This window comes from Camarhynchus parvulus, chromosome 22 (genome assembly GCF_901933205.1).
Source record: "Camarhynchus parvulus chromosome 22, STF_HiC, whole genome shotgun sequence".
NCBI classification, from domain to species: Eukaryota; Metazoa; Chordata; class Aves; order Passeriformes; family Thraupidae; genus Camarhynchus; species Camarhynchus parvulus.
The window spans coordinates 585442-602291 of record NC_044592.1 but is presented as its reverse complement, the minus strand read 5'-3'; the positions used below and the strand labels follow the sequence as shown (position 1 = coordinate 602291).

At 50.1% G+C, this 16850-nt stretch overlaps 1 protein-coding gene across 1 annotated transcript in view; it reads left to right on the top strand.

Moving 5' to 3' along the window:
- The first annotated feature begins 430 nt into the window (after positions 1-430).
- Positions 431-16850, top strand: part of DOCK5 (dedicator of cytokinesis 5) — an 81352-nt gene continuing 64932 nt past the window's right edge. Inside the window, exons 1-2 of the mRNA XM_030964066.1 lie at positions 431-729; positions 16338-16421. Of these exons, the coding sequence (XP_030819926.1) occupies positions 687-729; positions 16338-16421 (127 nt within the window). The 5' untranslated portion in view covers positions 431-686. The remainder of the gene's footprint in view (positions 730-16337; positions 16422-16850) is intronic.

Here is a 16850-nt window from a genome sequence, read left to right as displayed (position 1 = left end):
CCAAATCCAACCTTTCCCCGATCCCTAACCCCTCCCTGATTCCCAACCTTTCATTGGCCCCCAACCTTTCCCTCAACCCCAGCCTTTCCCTGATCCCCAACCTTTCCTTCACCCCCAGGCTCTCCCCGACCCCCCAGGCTCTGGCTGACAGTGAATCCCCTCATTTCCAGAGCCAGCGGGGCCATTTCTCCTCGCTCACACCCAACCCCTGAGGCAGCGATACCGAACCCAGACCCGGCTCAGTCCCGAGCGGCTCCGGCCGCGTCCCGGTGCCGGGGCGGGGCCGTGCGGGGCAGGCGATGCCAGGGGCGGGGAGAGCCGCCTCCTTCTCTTCTTCCTCCTCCTCCTTCTCTTCTTCCTCCTCCTCCTTCTCTTCCTCCTCCTCCTCCTCCTCCTCCTCGTCCCGCCGCGCTCTCCCCGCCCTCTTCTCTCTCGGCGCGCCGGGGAGGCTGCGAAGTTGGGCGTGTGCAGGGGAGTTCGTGAGCGTGTTTGGGATCGGCTTTGGGAGGCAGGAGCGGGGGGCCGGGAGCGGGCCAGGAGCGGGCCAGGAGCGGGGCATGGCTCAGCAGCCCGGGGTGCCCGGCCCGGGGCTCCAGCGCGGGGCTGCGGCGGGCGAGGCGCGGCGCTGAGGCTGCCCCGAACCCCCCGGTCCCCCCGAACCCCCCGGGACCCCCGGAGCCGCCGGCATGGCCCGCTGGATCCCCACCAAGCGCGAGAAGTACGGGGTCGGTGAGTGAATGAGTGCCCGCCGGGATGTCCCGGACCTGTGCGCCCCTTCCCATCCCTTTGCCCCCGTTCCGTGCCTTCCCTCTGTTCCGTGCCTTCTCTTCCATCCCGTCCCTTTCCCTCCTTTTCCTTCTCCCTTTCCTTCCCTTTGGCTCCCATCCCTCTCGGGCTCCGGTCCCGGTCCGGCAGTGCCCGCTCCCCGAATCCCTCGGGGTGCGTGTCCAGCGCTGGCTTCCAGGAATGCCTCGAAGTTCAGCACTGACTTTTATCATTTTGCCTCTCCAGCGTGTTTTACGCTGAAAAAAGCTCTAACACAGCAGAAAAAGAAATTGCCTACTGGTGTGCCTGGAAGGAGATGCGCTTGGGAAAGGATAAAGAGGGTGTCATGGGCAGATTGAGGGCTCTGGGTGACGTCTTTGCCAGCGGCTGGAAATCTTGATTTAGGGTGAGAGATGGGGAAAGCTTGACTGGAAGTGTCCCAGGCCGGGTTGGATGGGGCTTGGGCAACCTGGGATAGTGGAAGGTGTCCCTGCCCATGGCAGAAGTGAAACTGGAGGAGCTTTAAAGACCCAAACTATTCCATGATTCTGTGATCCATGATTCCATGATTCACAGACTGACAGCTTGTCCCTCCTGCTCTGTCCCCTGTTTAAAAGGATTTTTCTGAGTGCTGGCTCACTTGTGTCTAACAGGAACAGAACTCTGTGGTGTTGCTGATAAAATTCTGCTTTGCTTGAGAGTTTTAAACCCACAGTTTTGAGGTCGGTGGTGAGAATTGGGCAGGAACATTTGGCAGGAAGCCACTTATGACACAGAGAGCTTTTGATAATTTATGTTACTAATAGTGATCTTCTGTGCCACTGGTGCTCAGTACTGGACTTCTCAATGTGAGAAAAAATTACTGATTTCGTGCTTGCAAAGCGTTCATCACCCCTGCTCCCCCGAGGGTGTTCAGCCTACGAGTTTGAAGGTGAAAAACCTCACCCTGCATGATTTTCACAGCAAATTGAGCTGGGTGACCCCTCCACTTCAGAGTGGCTGTGCAGGAGGCAGCTCAGCTCCTCGCAGGAGCTGCAGAGACATTTTACAGCCTTATCTGGTTTCTCCAGGTAACTGGCAGGGTGTGGAGCGCTGACACCCTGAACTTTGTTTCTTGCTGTTTATCCATGGAAGTGTGTACATGGCCTGCTGAGATTGCTGTGGGCATCTGTAATTTCCAAACTTTGGTGGATGATCAGATAACCCATATCCTGCCGGGGTGATTGGCTGTGCTGGTGTTTTCTGAGCACACCTTTGAGCTGCTCCCCAGCTCGGAATGGCCTTGGGCAGCAGATGAATCAGAGGCACTCCTCTGACTTCCCTTTTATTTATTACCTTCCGGGGTGAGTTTTCCGTGCTGGCCTCAGCCAGCTGCTCCTTGTGACAGCTCCTCTCCCAGAAAGGGCACTGGCCTGAGAGAAAGCAGGGTGGAGGGGAAAAATGCCTCTTCCTGCGTGTTTCCACCCAAAAAGTGTGTGCTGGGATGTACCCTGTGACTCCTGGGTGATCAGCTGGGTGAAAAAGGTGTTTTCTTTCCCCAAGTGACATGGGGGCTGTCCTGCTGCAGCTCTGGGGTTTCATTTGCAGCCAGGATTGATAAGGTTAATCCACAGGCAGTGCCAGCATTATTGAGGCACTGCCTGGCTTTGTCAGGCAGTGTTTGACTCATTGCGTTATAATTTTGTCAATTTGGTGTTTGCAGACTTGATGAGTTTCTTATCTGTGAGTGTGTCCTGTGCTGTGCTCGAGGGCCCAGCTCTCACTGCTTTGGGGTTACCTGGGAGGGTTGATGGGGTTTGAGAGGGAGATCTGGGCTTTTGGGCTGGGACTGTACCAGTGCTGGAGTGGCTGCAAGGAGGGGAATGCCCGGCTTGTGTGGGGTGGTGACAATCCCAGCCAGGCATGAAGTGTAACAACACAGCTTTTATTCAGAAAGAAAAGAAAAGACAAGACTGAGAGGGGATCTCACCAATTCATATAAACACCTCCAAAGGGAGCCAGGATGGTGCCAGAGCCTTCCCAGTCACGGCCATGAAATAAAACACAAGTTCCACCTCACCATGAGGAAGAACTTTTTCCAGGTTCTGTGGAGCAGCTCCAGGGAGGGCCTGGAATCTCCCTCTCTGGAGACATCCCAAACCCACCTGGATGATTCCTGTGCCCTCTGCTCCAGCAGGCCCTGCCTGGGCAGGGGCTTGGGCTGGATGAGAACTCCAGAGGTCCCTTCCACTCCTAAATAGTCTGGAATTCTGTGAAAGAACACCCAAATTGTGGCTGCTGGTGGTCTCTGCTTTGGAAACTTCTGTAGAACGACTTGGATTTATTTAAAACGTGACCCTGGAAGTCATGGCAGTGTAGTGGGGAATTCCAGGAAGTCAGCTGTGTGATTCAGTGTCACTTGTCTGATTTCTGCCCTTCAGAAGGGTTTCTGTCCTGGCTTCTATTTTACAGATCCATGCATTGTGAGTTCCATTGGATTTGCTGGTTTTATTCTGCCCTGAACTGGCTGAAGCTGGGGAGAGCTCCCTTTCCCACAGATGGCAGAAGGCTGAGTTTGGAGTGGCAGCAGCAGGGAGGGCAAAACTGGGAATTGCAGTTTTTAGGGAAGCAAACGTGAGAGACAAGCAGCTTGCAGCTCTTGCAGCTTCTCCCTGGCAGTGAATTCCCAAGCAAGTGACAGATGGGGTTTGGGGAGGGACAGAAACACCACGGAGCAGCTCACAGGCAGCATCTCCTCCTGAGCAATGGGGTTTGCTGGGTCTGACAGAGCCTCCTTGCCACAGGCTTCACCTCTGGTGGCACACTGAAAGAGCATCTTCATGGGAAGCTGATCAGTTCTTGGGCCACACTGAACACAGTAACCTGTTCTGGTCACGTGTTTCTCTCCAAAAGGAGTTGTCATTTGCAGAAATCCTTTCACAAAGTCTCCCTTCCAGCCAAAGAACTCTGCTCTGAGGGAAAGAACACCTTAGTGAATTCCAAAGACTTTTAACTTTTCTTATCTATTTGTTTTAAAATTATTAACTTAGAGCATGAGGAACCAATAATGTAATTACTTTCTTTTTCTGCTGGCAGTAACCTGGATTTGCACTTTACCTCCAGTGCAACACCTGGGTTGTAAAAGCAATTCTGTCATTGCTCATCAGCTGTGCCTCACTTTGTGGCCTGAAGCATTAATGGCGTGAGAGAACCTGGAGCCTGTGGAATCCTAAATTAGTCTGTAATAAATGCAGTATGAACAAGCAGCCCGGTCCTTTTCCTGCCCCTTTCTGCTGGAGTGGCAGTGAGTGCTGGGCCAGGGCAGGAGCTGCCCCAGCTGCAGAGCAGGGTGGCAGTGCTGCCTTGGGGGCCAGGCTGGTTTCCAGTGGCTGCAGTGGTGATGGATCAGGCACACCAGGTTCTTGTGGCCCCTCTGACTATGAACCAACAGCATGTGTTTATTCATCCTTGTGCAGCCTGAGCTGCAAATGCACCAATCGTTCAGTGAATACACAAATCTGAACTTCCAGAATCAGGAATTATTAACTCAGGATTGCTTGGAAGAGCCCTGAGATGTGAAAACCAGAGTAATTTTTGCATTTTGGTGAAGGTGGTGGCTTGCACCTGGATGTGCTGGGAGGGCTGGGGGGATTCCATTGTCCTGAGGGAACAGCTGGAGCTGTGCCAGGGGGTTTTAGGTTGGATTTTGGGAAAGGCTCTTTCCCCAGAGGCTGCTGGCACTGCCCAGGCTGCCCAGGGAATGGGCACAGCCCCGAGGCTGCCAGAGCTCCAGGAGAGTTTGGACACTGCTCCAGGGCTGCCCAGGGTGGGATTTTGGGGTGTCTGTGCAGGGCCTGGGTTGGATCAGTGATCCCAATGCGTCCCTTCCAGCCCAGGATATTCCATGATTCCTTGACCCTCATTTTTGGGGCAGTGTGGCTGTTCCACAGAGTTTGTGTGGTGGGACTGGGGAGGGAGCTGGGAGATTGTCCTGGAATTACCCTGCCAGGTTTGGGCGGCCTCTTCCCCCTGGCGCCCGTCCTGGCGGGCAGGAGCACAGATTGGGCTGCTGTATTTGAAGAGAAGCATTGAAGTCTTTCCTTTGTCACATCCCGCTGGTGGCTGGTTCCAGTCATGGCTCAGGAATGGCAGCAGCTCCCAAACACCAAGCAGGGCCTGGCAGCCCTGGGTGACTGATGGAGCAGGACCAGCTCTGCTCACTGTGGTTTGGTTTGTGGTGACTCCTGTGATCCCTCAGAGTGGCTGCCTAGAACAGAGGCTAGACAGAGTTAGAGAATAAAGTGGGCATTTATTAATAATAAAAATTGATTATGAATAATAGAATAATTAAAGAGAAGTAATAACAAATCGAGAAATATTTATTAATAATATAATAATTAAAGAGAAATAATAACAAATTAATAAATATTTATTAATAATAAATAATATTCAAGGCCTTTAGTAGCTACACCTTGGGCAGTCAGCAGCCTCCAAGGTGCACAGTGGTCACGAGTTTTTCAGACAGGTATGAGTTTGGTTCATTTACATACCAGGGGTTAATTGTCCAATTACAGCACCAGGTAATGAAGTCATTTACCCCAGTTTGCTCCCCCCAATTCACTTTTGTTGATGCTTTTTGGGGCCTGAGGCAGCAGAGTGTCCCTGGATCTCAGGCCTGGGGGGGTTGCTTTGTGTGCCCAAAATGTGAGGCCAGTAACTGGCACTGTCTGTGGAGTTCAGAGGGATGCACTGAGGCAGGACAGGATCTGGAAAACAGAAATGCTGGGACTTGAGGCATCACCTGGGGTGCTGGGCCATCAGCTCCTGGCTCCCTGTCCATTCCAGGCACCTGCAGAGCTCTGTCCTCAGACAGTCTGGGATCAAAGCCCTTCACAGCGCTGGAGTTGTGCATTGTGTCAAATTAGGGCAAAATCCGTATTTGTCTCAACTTGCTCCTTGCTTTCCCCCCCATTCCTGTTCTGACTTGGAGCTCACATCCCCTGTTGAGCCTCTGGTTCCTTGCAGGATGGAAAAGCCAATCCCCCCATTCCTGCTGCACAGCTGCCCACCTTCCTTCCTATGCATGCAAACACTCTGCTCATTTCTCCTCCTTTACTATCATTTGTGGCTAAAAATTGGCTGATGGCAATGCCAACAAAATTCCCAATGGGGAAAAGCAAACCCTTGGCATTGTTAACAGCAAAGAATTGAATCTTCCCAGCAGATGACACTTCATTTCTGACCTAGTTTCCAACTTTTAGTGCTGTGTCTGCAGTTGATTTGATGTGAAATTTGGCTGAACTGCTTCTTGCTTCCATATTCCTTTCTATTTTTTAAAATCTATATTAGCCAGGGTCTGTCTTCTCTTATTTTTGGTGATTTCCACACTATTGCTGAAGTCATTCCCTGTGAAATTAATCCTGTGGACTTCAAAGGCATCTCATTGCCATGAACAAGACTTGTCAGTGTTCCTTATCTTACTCTTACTTTGAAAAGAAATATTTCCCCAAGTGTTTTGTGGCTTGTGTTGAGTTTGTGACTGACATCACCTTGGTGTTCAGCTGTCCCACAGATTGTCTTTTTAACAATTAAATCCTTTATGGAGGCTCTAAAGAGGCATCCAGAGCTGCTGGGTGCTTCTGGAGCTTGGGCTGAGCCCTGTCCTGCTGATTAAATGGGAGTTAATTGTTCTGAGGTGCCAAGAGATCATAGGAACCAACTTCCCCCAGAGCTGGCTGTGGGACCTGTGCTGAATTTCACACCAGTTCTTGATTGTTCTCATGGTTCTTCCTCTGGCATAGGGACTGTATTTGCCAGCAGCAAATGGGAGTTACTGAGAGGAAAAGCAAAATAAACACTCATGAACTGAGAAAAATGTAAATATATTGGTCAAGAAACAGTGACAGTACACTTATGTATAATATTCTTTATCATCATGTGTAATAATCGTTATTATTCAGCTTTGAAAAATGCACAGCCCTTCTACCTGCAAACTTTAATTGGAAATCTACTTTTTTTGCTCTTCAACTTGCACTTTACTTGACTGGTAGGACATTTCTCTCAACTATTACTTTTAAAGAAGAAAGCTCCTATTTCTGCCAGGACATTAAAGACACAGCCATGACCAAGCTTAAACCCACGTCAGCCCACAGCCATAAACACATTTCCCCCCTTGCTGCTGGAGCTGAGGGGATGTTTCAGGTCCAGTGCATTTAACTGCTGATGCCTGAAATCCTGCCATGGAGTTGGGTGCATTTGCCAGCAAACCTGTGCTAATAAAAGCAGCCCATAAATATGAATTATTAAACAGCTTTTTGGGCTGGCAGTCCGTGGTTGCCTTCATACAGTGATGATGTTGCAGAGTTTTAGTTGGAGCGGTTGCTAAAATGATAAAAAATGTCTTTTTGGTGCAGTACAGGCTGCTCTTCCCAGGAAGATCTCCCTGGACTAGAGGGGGAAGCACCATTTAAAGGGATTCATTCCCTGGCAGCCTGGTGCACATGGTGTCTGGCACATTGTCACAGAACACAGCCAAAGCCAGCAGTGCTGGGGGGAGCATTCTGTGCTCACTGACACTGAATTTTTGGGAGGTGTTGGTGCAATCCAAGTGCCCCTCGTCCTGGAGGTGCTGAGTCTGAGCCAAAAGTTCATTAAGGTGCAGTGGAGAAGTGGAGATTACAATTCCTGCTCTTGGGAAGTCTGGAACTTTGATCCTCCATGGCAATAAAACCATTTATGGCTTCAACTACAAAGTTCTGAGAGTGGCTCAGAATGTCACAGGCAAGTACTGGCCAGTTAGCTGTGAAAAAAAATGCCTTTTTTTTTACTCTTTTAGCTTCTTTCACCTGATTCTTCCAGCAGTTCCATTCTCCTGCTCTGACAATGCCATGGGGGCTTCAAGCTGCAGAGAGACAGAGTTTGATGTAAGGAATAAAGTAGGGAAGGCTTCAGTGCTTAATTCTTCATCTCCTGGCATCTCAGGCAGTTTAATTAAAACTTGGTGCAAATTTTGGAGCAGTCTGTTCTTCATTCTTCCTGGCAGCAAAGGGATCAATATTCTTGTTTGGCTTTTTGCTTCCAGTGTAAGACAGCCCCCACCACCATTCCCTGCCAAGATTCCCTGCTCCTCATTTTAATACTATGCCCCCATTTCTTGTTACCTGGGATAGGTGGCAAGAGAAAAACACCTTGGAATTCCCATTTCTGTGGAAATGAGAAGCTGTGAGCCAGTCTGTCTGTGCAGTGCCAGTTCCCTGATGGGCTCTGTTCTGCACAATGGGATCAGTGAGCCCCAGGCCATTAAGGGAAGGTCAGTCTGCCCCAAAGTCCACCTTGGCTGAGCACAATTGCAGTCCCATTGTTGTGCCTGTCAGAAATTCTCCTTGTGTTACCCCTGCCAGCTCCAGAGAGCTCTGGGGTTTCCATAAAGGGGTTTGCCAGTGGAGCTAAACACTTCCTCAGCACTGAATCCCAAATTTCTCCAAGTCAGCTGAGCCATGCTGTGAGTTCTTTCCCCAAACTGAGAGAGAGCTGCTCTATCTCCTCCCGAGCCCCTGTTACAAATTCCCAGCTGTTACTGAGGTGGGTTTTGTTTGCAGCTGACTGGGGGGGGTTCCTCAGCTTTACCCGGGATTTGCTGTTGGTTGTGTTGAAGTTTGAGCTCAGGGTTCCTTTCTGGTGCAGCTCAGCCCCCAGGCACAGCTGGGCCCTGTGCTCAGATGTTTCCCTCCTTTAACCCCCTCATCTCTGCCCCTGCAGTGTGCAAAGAGCAGAGCTCGGCCTGGGAGCACTCACAGCTCTGGGCAGGGGATTTCCAAGTTTTCCTTCTCCTGCTTTGATGTTTTGCCCAGTGAGAACTGGGACAGTCATTTCAAGCCAGTGGCAAATTCAGTTAATTCTTTTGAAAGTGCCACACGCTTTCAAGTTGGAAACGAGCTGAGCAGTCCAATTTATGGAGTGCTGGGGTCTTGCTTTTACAAATCTGCTTGAAAATATAATTGGAAACGTTACTGTGTTGTACTTAAAGTACCCAAGCACAAATTGCACTTTTAGCTTGGAGGAGAAAAGGTAATTACAGACAGACTTGGTAAAATCCAGTTGCAGTTGTGTGGGTGTTGTAAACAAACACTGCATCTTCACAGGCTGTAAAAATGAGAATTAAATCAGAGGTTGCTTTTGTGGAGTTGGATTTCAGAGCCCTGGTAGGGGTGTGCAGTTATTAAATCAGAATTAGTGCCACAGTACTGTGGGGTATAAACTCCTTCTTGTGAAGGGCACAGCCCCAAGAATGGCTCTGTGTTCTCCCAAGTCTCTTTGTCCAAAGGAACAAAGGAAAACCATAATATAAAGTTGAGGTGTGTTGAGTTGCAGTGAGGCCAGCAGGCTGGGCTGAGCACAAACCAGGCTCTGCCCCTTGAAAACCAAAACCAGTGGCAAAACCCTTTGCGCTGTGGTCATGTTACAGCAATTTCATGGGTCAGGGTGATTATTTTAAATGTTTTAATGTATTTTTGGGAGAACACTGATCCTTCAGTCTGGGTGTTGGCGCTGGGATTCCAAAGAGGCAGAACAAAGCTGCAGGGCTTGGGGGACAGTAACATCAGCACCTTTAACCCTGACAGGATCCTGGGCAGGGATCACCAGACCTGGAACTCTGCAGCCTTCAAAACTGATGCTCAGGCTAAGCTTCATTATTTATCTCCCCTTTTCATGTGCTGCTCTCACTGGGATGCACTGGGAGCAAAAGCTGGAGCATTCCCCAAACCACAGCCTGGGGAATCGCAGCATCAGGGAAGATCAGATGGGAGGAGACCTCAAGGATCATCTGGCCCAACCTTTCCTGGCCAAACCTTGAAGAGCACCACAAAGAGATGCCTCAAACCTGATAAAATGTACAGAGGTGTGAAGAGAGGCCAGGCTGTTTTTCCAGCTGAGTCTCTGCAGAGGGAACATTTCCTGGTGTTCCAAGGGGACTGGAATTGCAGGTCTGGGTGTTTTGGTTGGTTTCTTTTTTCTGAAATCACGGCCTAGATCTGGTTGGGTGCTGTAAATTCAGGAGCAGCTTGGCTCCTCCACTGGCAGCACTGATTTATTTCTCCTCTGGCTCACAGCACTCACTCCAGACAGGAGCTGAGACAGCTCATGTAGATTAATTCCTTATCTGAGCTTAAAACCCCCAAGGGCCCTTCAGAGTGAAAATAATAAAGGAAATGGAGAGGCCAGTGAAGAAAATGACACAGCAAAAGGTTTGTGTGTGAGTATTCACTGGGTGGAAAATAAACCAGAGTGTCTGTGAGGGTCAGAGCACGGGAGCAGCTGAAGTTTGGCTCCTTCCACCTTGAGCACTCTCAGAGACAAAACAGTTTGTGCTGGGCTGAAATTGTGCTGTGCCCAAATCTGGGTGTTGAGGGTGTATCTGTGTCCTGTGTGCAGTTCAGATGCACTCTGAGAACTGAACATTCCTTGTTTTTACCCAGATACCATGGTGTAAACACTTTGTGACAAATATTTGAGGGGAAGGCGACAGATGGAGATTCTGCAGACATGAAAATACAGATATCTCTTTTTTTTCCCCCTTACAATCAGGATATCTCATACTTCAGCAGTTCTTAGTGATCTCAGTTTGCCTGATTTGGATCTGAGAAGCTCTAATTAAAATCCAGGGACTCATTTGTCCCTGCTCCAGAGCACTGTTGTGGAGCTGCTTGTGGGTTTGGGTTTGGCCATAAGAGGCCATGGGATCATGCCATGGGAGCCCTTGTGTAACCTTGGGAAAGCCTCCCCATTCCCATGGGCTGGGCTGTGAGGTTGTTTTTCCTAAAGCAATCCAGGCTTTAGGAGATTAAACCATTGAGCCCAGGATCTGATCCAGGCCCGGATGGGGAGTGAGACGGGATTAGCCCAAAGATGACGAGGGCATGGCTGAAAGCCTTCCCTGCTCCCACATCTGGGAATCACTTCCATTTGGGCTCTTTGGGCAGGACAGAGTCTGTAAAACCTCTGATTATTTGCCTGTCTCACGCCAAGATGATCCATTATTCAGAGGAAATCAGGGAAATCTTTCAGGCTTTGATCAAGTGTGCATCAGTGTTTGTCCTGGGCACGTGCGCAGGGCACGCACTCACTTGGGTTTGATTTCTGGAACTGTCTGAGGTTGGAAGTGTTGGAAGCCTCTGGAGGGCAGTGGCTCTTCCTGCTTTTCTCCCGGTTCCCAAAGAGAGGGTGAATGTAAAACCCAACAGTTAGAGCATCCAGATTACAAAGGGCATGTGCCATCCTCCTGCAGAGGCAGCTGATGTCATTGCTCAGATGATTTCACGCTCATTTTTGAGATAACCAAGTTTAGAAATGTGGAGTGCATTCATTGTGTGAGGTCAGCCTGGACCAGGGAGGGCACAAGGTGCTGAAGCCAAAAACCCCCAGAATTCCAGGGAGTTTGGGGCTGGAAAGGCCCTTAAAGAGCCTCTCATTCCCTGGCAGGGATGGTCCACCTGCAGCTGCACTCTGCTGTCTGAGGGGGGCTGTTAATGAAAGCACTTCCAGCTGCATAATCCCATTAAGTCTGGGTTACTGACACTCCAAATGCTCAGCACTCACTCAGAACTTTTGGAATTGATCTGAATGGCAGCGACCACCATCCAGGAGTGGGAATTTTTCCATAACTGTGATTAAATGTCCATATTTCCCAGTGTTGAACCATGAATTACTTTTTTTTGTTGTTTTTTGAAGCAGAAGTAGCCTGACATCTAAATCTTAATTATGCCATTATCAGTTTGTCAGACACAAATTCCTGGGAAGTTATCAGAATGTTTTTGCTCCATACATAAAAAAGGCTTTGTTCTTCTGAAGAACGAATTCCTTGGGTAGTTCCTTGTTTTTTCAATAAAGCCACTGTGTTTTTGGCTGGATCTTGGCACCGGGGACCATCCCAGGCTCCTCCAAGCAGGGCTGTCCTGCAGAAAGGCCATTCCTGGGTGCTGCAGCAGAGCTCATATCGCTCTGGTTCTGTGCTGTGGGGTTTGGCTGTGGGGCTGAGGGATGGAATGAGCTGGAGCTGGGCTCCTGAATGGAATCCTTTGTTCTGGGGAGCAGCCCCGGCCTCTGCTGGCAGATGGGGGGGCAGGGGGAGCAGGACGTGGCATTTGGACAGGGTTGTTGTGTCTTTGTGCTGGGCGGGGCAGGGGGGTTCAGAGCCAACTCACAGATCATGGATCTTGCAGGGGCTCTGTTTTCCAGGCCAATAATTCACATTTTAAGTGCCCTCATGGAGGGAAAGATTCCATTTCCTTCTGATTTGAGTTACGCAGAAATTGTGTGTGCCAGTTGCTGCTCCATTCTCTTTGCATTTTGAGGCATTTCAGCCCAGCTTGGCCTTTAAGGCAGTCTTGAAAAGGAATGAATCTGTGGGCAAAATGGGTCCAGGAATTAACAGAAACATGGAATCATGGAGTGGTTGGGTTGGAAGAGGCTTAACAGCTCATCCCATCCCACCCCTGCCGAGTCAGGGACACCTTCCCTATCCCAGGGGGCTCCAGCCTGGCCTTGGGCACTGCCAGGGATCCAGGGGCAGCCTCAGCTCCTCTGGAAATTCCAGGGAGGAATTCCTTCCCAGTATCCCATCTAATCCTCCTCTCTGTCACTTTGAAACCATTCCTCCTAGAATGCCACGTGTGTCCCTGGTTCCCCTGAGCTCAGGTTCCATGAGTTGCTCACAGAGCCCTTGCAAACTTCTCTTCCAGGCTTCTCTCTGGGCTCTTGTGCAGAGGAGCTTTGGGGGTTTAAAGTGTGTTTGGGGGTTTTTGCTTGCAGTAGAACTGTACTGTTGTTATTGTACTTGTGGTTTTGTGCCCGTGCCTGGTGCTGAGGCCCTGTCCTGTGGGTGCTGCCGGGGTGGCCCTGGCTCAGGGGTGTGTGCTGGGGCTGACCTGGTGGCCAGGGCAGTGACAGGGCCAGAGCTGCTCCCTGAGCCGCCCTCCTGAGCCCTGGGAGCCCAGGCTCTGCCAGCTTTCCTGTGCCACTCTGCAGTCCCTGCTTTGGGGTGCCTTTGGGGCACTGCAGCCCCCAGGTTGTGCAATGCCCTCAGGGTTCCTCCTCCAGCCCCTCTGAGGAATCACCCTCTGCCCCAGAGCGTGAAAATTGCTGCTTATCTTCAATTCTGGCCCTGGCTGTGCCATAAAATCAACTGCTCATGGAATTATCTGCTGCCCTTTCCAATGCTGATGGATTCCATGGGCTGGGTGCCCTTGGAAAACACATTCTTCACCTTTTAACCAAACTGAAGCACTACACCAAACACGAGACATTGCCTCCAGTTGTGCTCAAAGAAATGATCATTAAACAAACCCAGGCTCGTGTTTTCCACCTCTACCTCCTTATTTGGATTAAATTTCCTCAATTTCAGTGCTGCTTTTCATCTGGGATGATGAAAGGAGCAGGATCAACACTCTGAAGTGAATTTCAAAGGACAAAATCACAGCTGAAGTTTAGCTCGGAGCAAAAAGACAACTTCAGATGCTGCTGCAAATTTGAATACAAAAGTCTCTGTACTATTTTTCCTTCTTCCTTTCTTGCTGTTCTGTCAGGATTAAGTGAAGGGGTTTTATTTTTCCACACCATGCCCATGTTTGTGATGTGAAGCTTCCTTTTCCTTTCAAGTCAGTGAGAGGTCACGGAGGGGGCTCCCAGCACAAATCCCTGCAGATGGGATGGCTGGGGACAGCTCTGACTTCCAGCAGCAGGAAACATCACTTGCATCCAGCAAAGTTCCCAGGGAAAATATGCCAGCAATTTGTCTTTTATAATCTTGTACATAAGCATGAGGGAGGAGGTTTCAGACAGTGACCCTCTGTTCTGGCTTAGTTCAGTCTGGCAAGGCAAGGCAAGATAAAATTGACTTTTTTTGTTGGTTTTTTTGATGTGGGAGTTCCTCCAGGTTGTAAATGCTGCGTGTTGGGATGTGAAACCTGCCTGGTGGAGCAGGCAAGGGGAAGGGAAGGGGAGTGCAGGGGTTGGTTCTGTCTTGTGGCTGCTGTGATCTTCAGGAAGGGGAAGGGATGGCTGGGTCCTCCCTGCTGCTCTTTGGGCTGAATTAACTCAGTGTTCCCAGCAGGAAGGCTGGGCCTGTGTCCACCCACCTTTCCCTGGGCAGCAGTTGATGGGAAAAGTGCAGCCTGGTACTTGTACAATGGGTGATTGTCCCAGAAAAACCCGGGGCATGTGGGGATTGTGTGTGGGAATCCCTGGGTGTGGCAGCCCTGCAGCACCACAGGGACCTGGAGGGGCCAGGTCAGAGGGGAACTGAGGCTGCTCTGGGGCTGGGACCCCTCTGCAGGGCTGGGAGAGCTGGGAATGCTCACCTGGATCCAGGGGGAGCTGGGAATGCTCACCTGGGGAAGGGGAGAGCTGGGAATGCTCACCTGGGGAGGGGAGAGCTGGGAATGCTCACCTGGGGAAGGGAGAGCTGGGAATGCTCACCTGGGGAAGGGAGAGCTGGGAATGGTCACCTGGGGAGGGGGAGCTGGGAATGGTCACCTGGGGAAGGGAAATTCCAGGGAGAGCTGGAGGCCTTCAGCTGGGGAAGGGAAGGATCCGGGGAGAGCTCAGAGTCCCTGCCAGGGCCTGAAGGGCTCCAGGAGAACTGCAGAGGGACTGGGGACAAGGGATGGAGGGACAAGGGATGGAGGGACAGGACACAGGGAATGGCTCCCACTGCCGCAGGGCAGGGATGGATGGGACATTGGGCAGGAATTCCTGGCTGTGAGGGTGAGGAGGGGCTGGGATGGAATTCCCAGGGAGCTGTGGCTGCCCCTGGATCCCTGGCAGTGCCCAAGGCCAGGCTGGAGCCCCTGGGACACTGGGAGGTGTCCCTGCCATGGCAGGGGTGGCTCTAGATGGGATTTAAGTCCCAACCCAAACCACTCCACACTTCTCATTCACATTCACTGGCCATGAACATTATCCAGATTTTTCTGTTAGAATGTGAATGGAATTTTTACTTCTGGGCCAGTTCTGGGTCTTTAAGGTGTCTGAGCCACACACCCAGCTCACCAGTCAGCTTTAAAATCCTGATTTCCCCTTTGTGGGGAGGGAGAGGAAGGTGGATGTGGAAGCAGCTCTTAGGCACAGAAATCCAGTAAAATTCCTGTGATCCTGTGGAAATCATGGATTCAGAGCATTGTCCTGTGTGTCTGTGGCCCCTGGGGACAAACCCTGCCCTGCAGCAGAGGAAGCTGTCCCTGCTTGGGATCAGGGATCCTGCAGGGATGCACATCCCCAGCCTGCCCCTGCTGGGATGTTTGTAGCCACAATATTTTGAAGAAGGCTCAGATCTGAGAGAGAATTTCTGGTGGTGAAAGGCCCAGGCTGTGCTGGAGCCCTGCCAGGAGGCAGAGCCCCTCACCCCCATGGGAAGGGGAGGCACTTCATGGGAATTCCCTGGCAGAAGAGCTCTGATTTTTACTTATTTATTTCATTTCCAGTCCAGAGCACCTCAAACACAAATCTTGGGAAGTCTCAAGAATTCTCCTCCGAAAATGTTTGGGTGTTTTTTTTGCTCTCTTTAAAACAAATGTGGTTATTCACCAGTGGGTTTCCTCAGGGATACATAAATATGGGAACGTTATGTTTGGGAAGATTTCATTGCTGAAATTTAGGATTTCATTGCTGCATTTAGGATGTGATCTATTCTTAAATCAGTATTTTAAATAAATCAGGGGGTCTGGTTTTGGTCTGCTCTGACTTTGCTGACAATTCCTTGAGCCACAGCAAAACACATTTCACTGATTTTATGTCTTTTTACTTGGTTTGAAAGGAAATTCCATTTAAACTTTCTCACCTGGTCCCAGGGAGGGCTCTGCTTTGCCCATTGAAGCTGCAGCAAGTCCCAGGGGAAAGGCACTCCAGCACTTAATCCTATTCCCCTTGGAAATCCCATAAGCATCCAGCTTAACTTTGTCTTTGGGAGGGATTAAATTCACACAGAATCCCAAGTTTTGCTGCTAAAATTGGTTCTTGGCTGGGGAGAGGCTGGAGCAGCAAACCAGAATTGAAATTTTTAACACCCGTGTGGCGTTCGTTGTGGACTGAGAGGGCTCGGAGTCGCTGCCCGGAGGTGCTGAAGGACCACGACCCTGTGGTGTCATCCCTCAGTGAAAGCCTGGCTGCTGAGGAGGAGACTCTCTTCTTCTTCCAGAAAAACAAGTCTTGGTTTGGAAAGGAGTGCTTTAGTCTGGAATGGGGCTGGTTTTTATTACAGCATCCCATTTCTGCTGTTTTCTATTAAAAAATGGTAATTACAGAAGTGATGTGACTGAGGTGTGGGCAGGTTTTTTACAAAGTAGGAATGTTCAGCTCCCCAGAAGGTGTCCCAGGCCTGTCTGGAAGGTAAAACCCCCGCTTTGTTGTCTGTTAGTGATACTTCTTCATGATAAAATCTGGAAATAGATACACGATGTCCTTTCCCAGTGTATTCCATACCCAGGGTGATTTCATCCCTTTCTTCCTTTTCCCAAATCCTGCCCTGCCTTTGGAGAGCCCATTCCCAAAGCTGGTTCCCTCATGGTTCTGTTTTGTCCTTTTTTCTCCCCATTTTTCAGCCATCTACAACTACGAGGCCGTGCAGGACGTGGAGCTGTCCCTGCAGGTGGGGGACACTGTTCACATCCTGGAGATGTACGAAGGTAGGTGCAGCTTACAGGGGCTTTGAGAGGAAAAGAGGAACAAATCAAGATTATTTTTCAAATTTTAGATCTGTATTTTCAACTTCTGTTATGGCCCAAAGCACAAATTTGGTGTGTAGTGGCTGCTGTAGCCTTTTAGTTTTTAAAATAGTGTTAAAATGCAGAAATGCAGAGGCTTTCTCATCTCTGTGCTGTTCCAGGCAGAGTTTATCAGGGTCAGGTTTCACCAGTATCTCAAGGCAGCACTAAATGGGAAAGAAACATTTAATTCTGGCTGTTCACTGCTGGTTTCACGTCCTTGCTTTGGCTCCTCTTTGGGCCAGGCCAGGCACCTGTGCTCATGGGATGAACTGATATTGCTGGAAAATAAGAATAATAATTTAAAAAAAACCTGGCTTTTAACCTGAGTTAGTTCTTGATCTGAGTGGA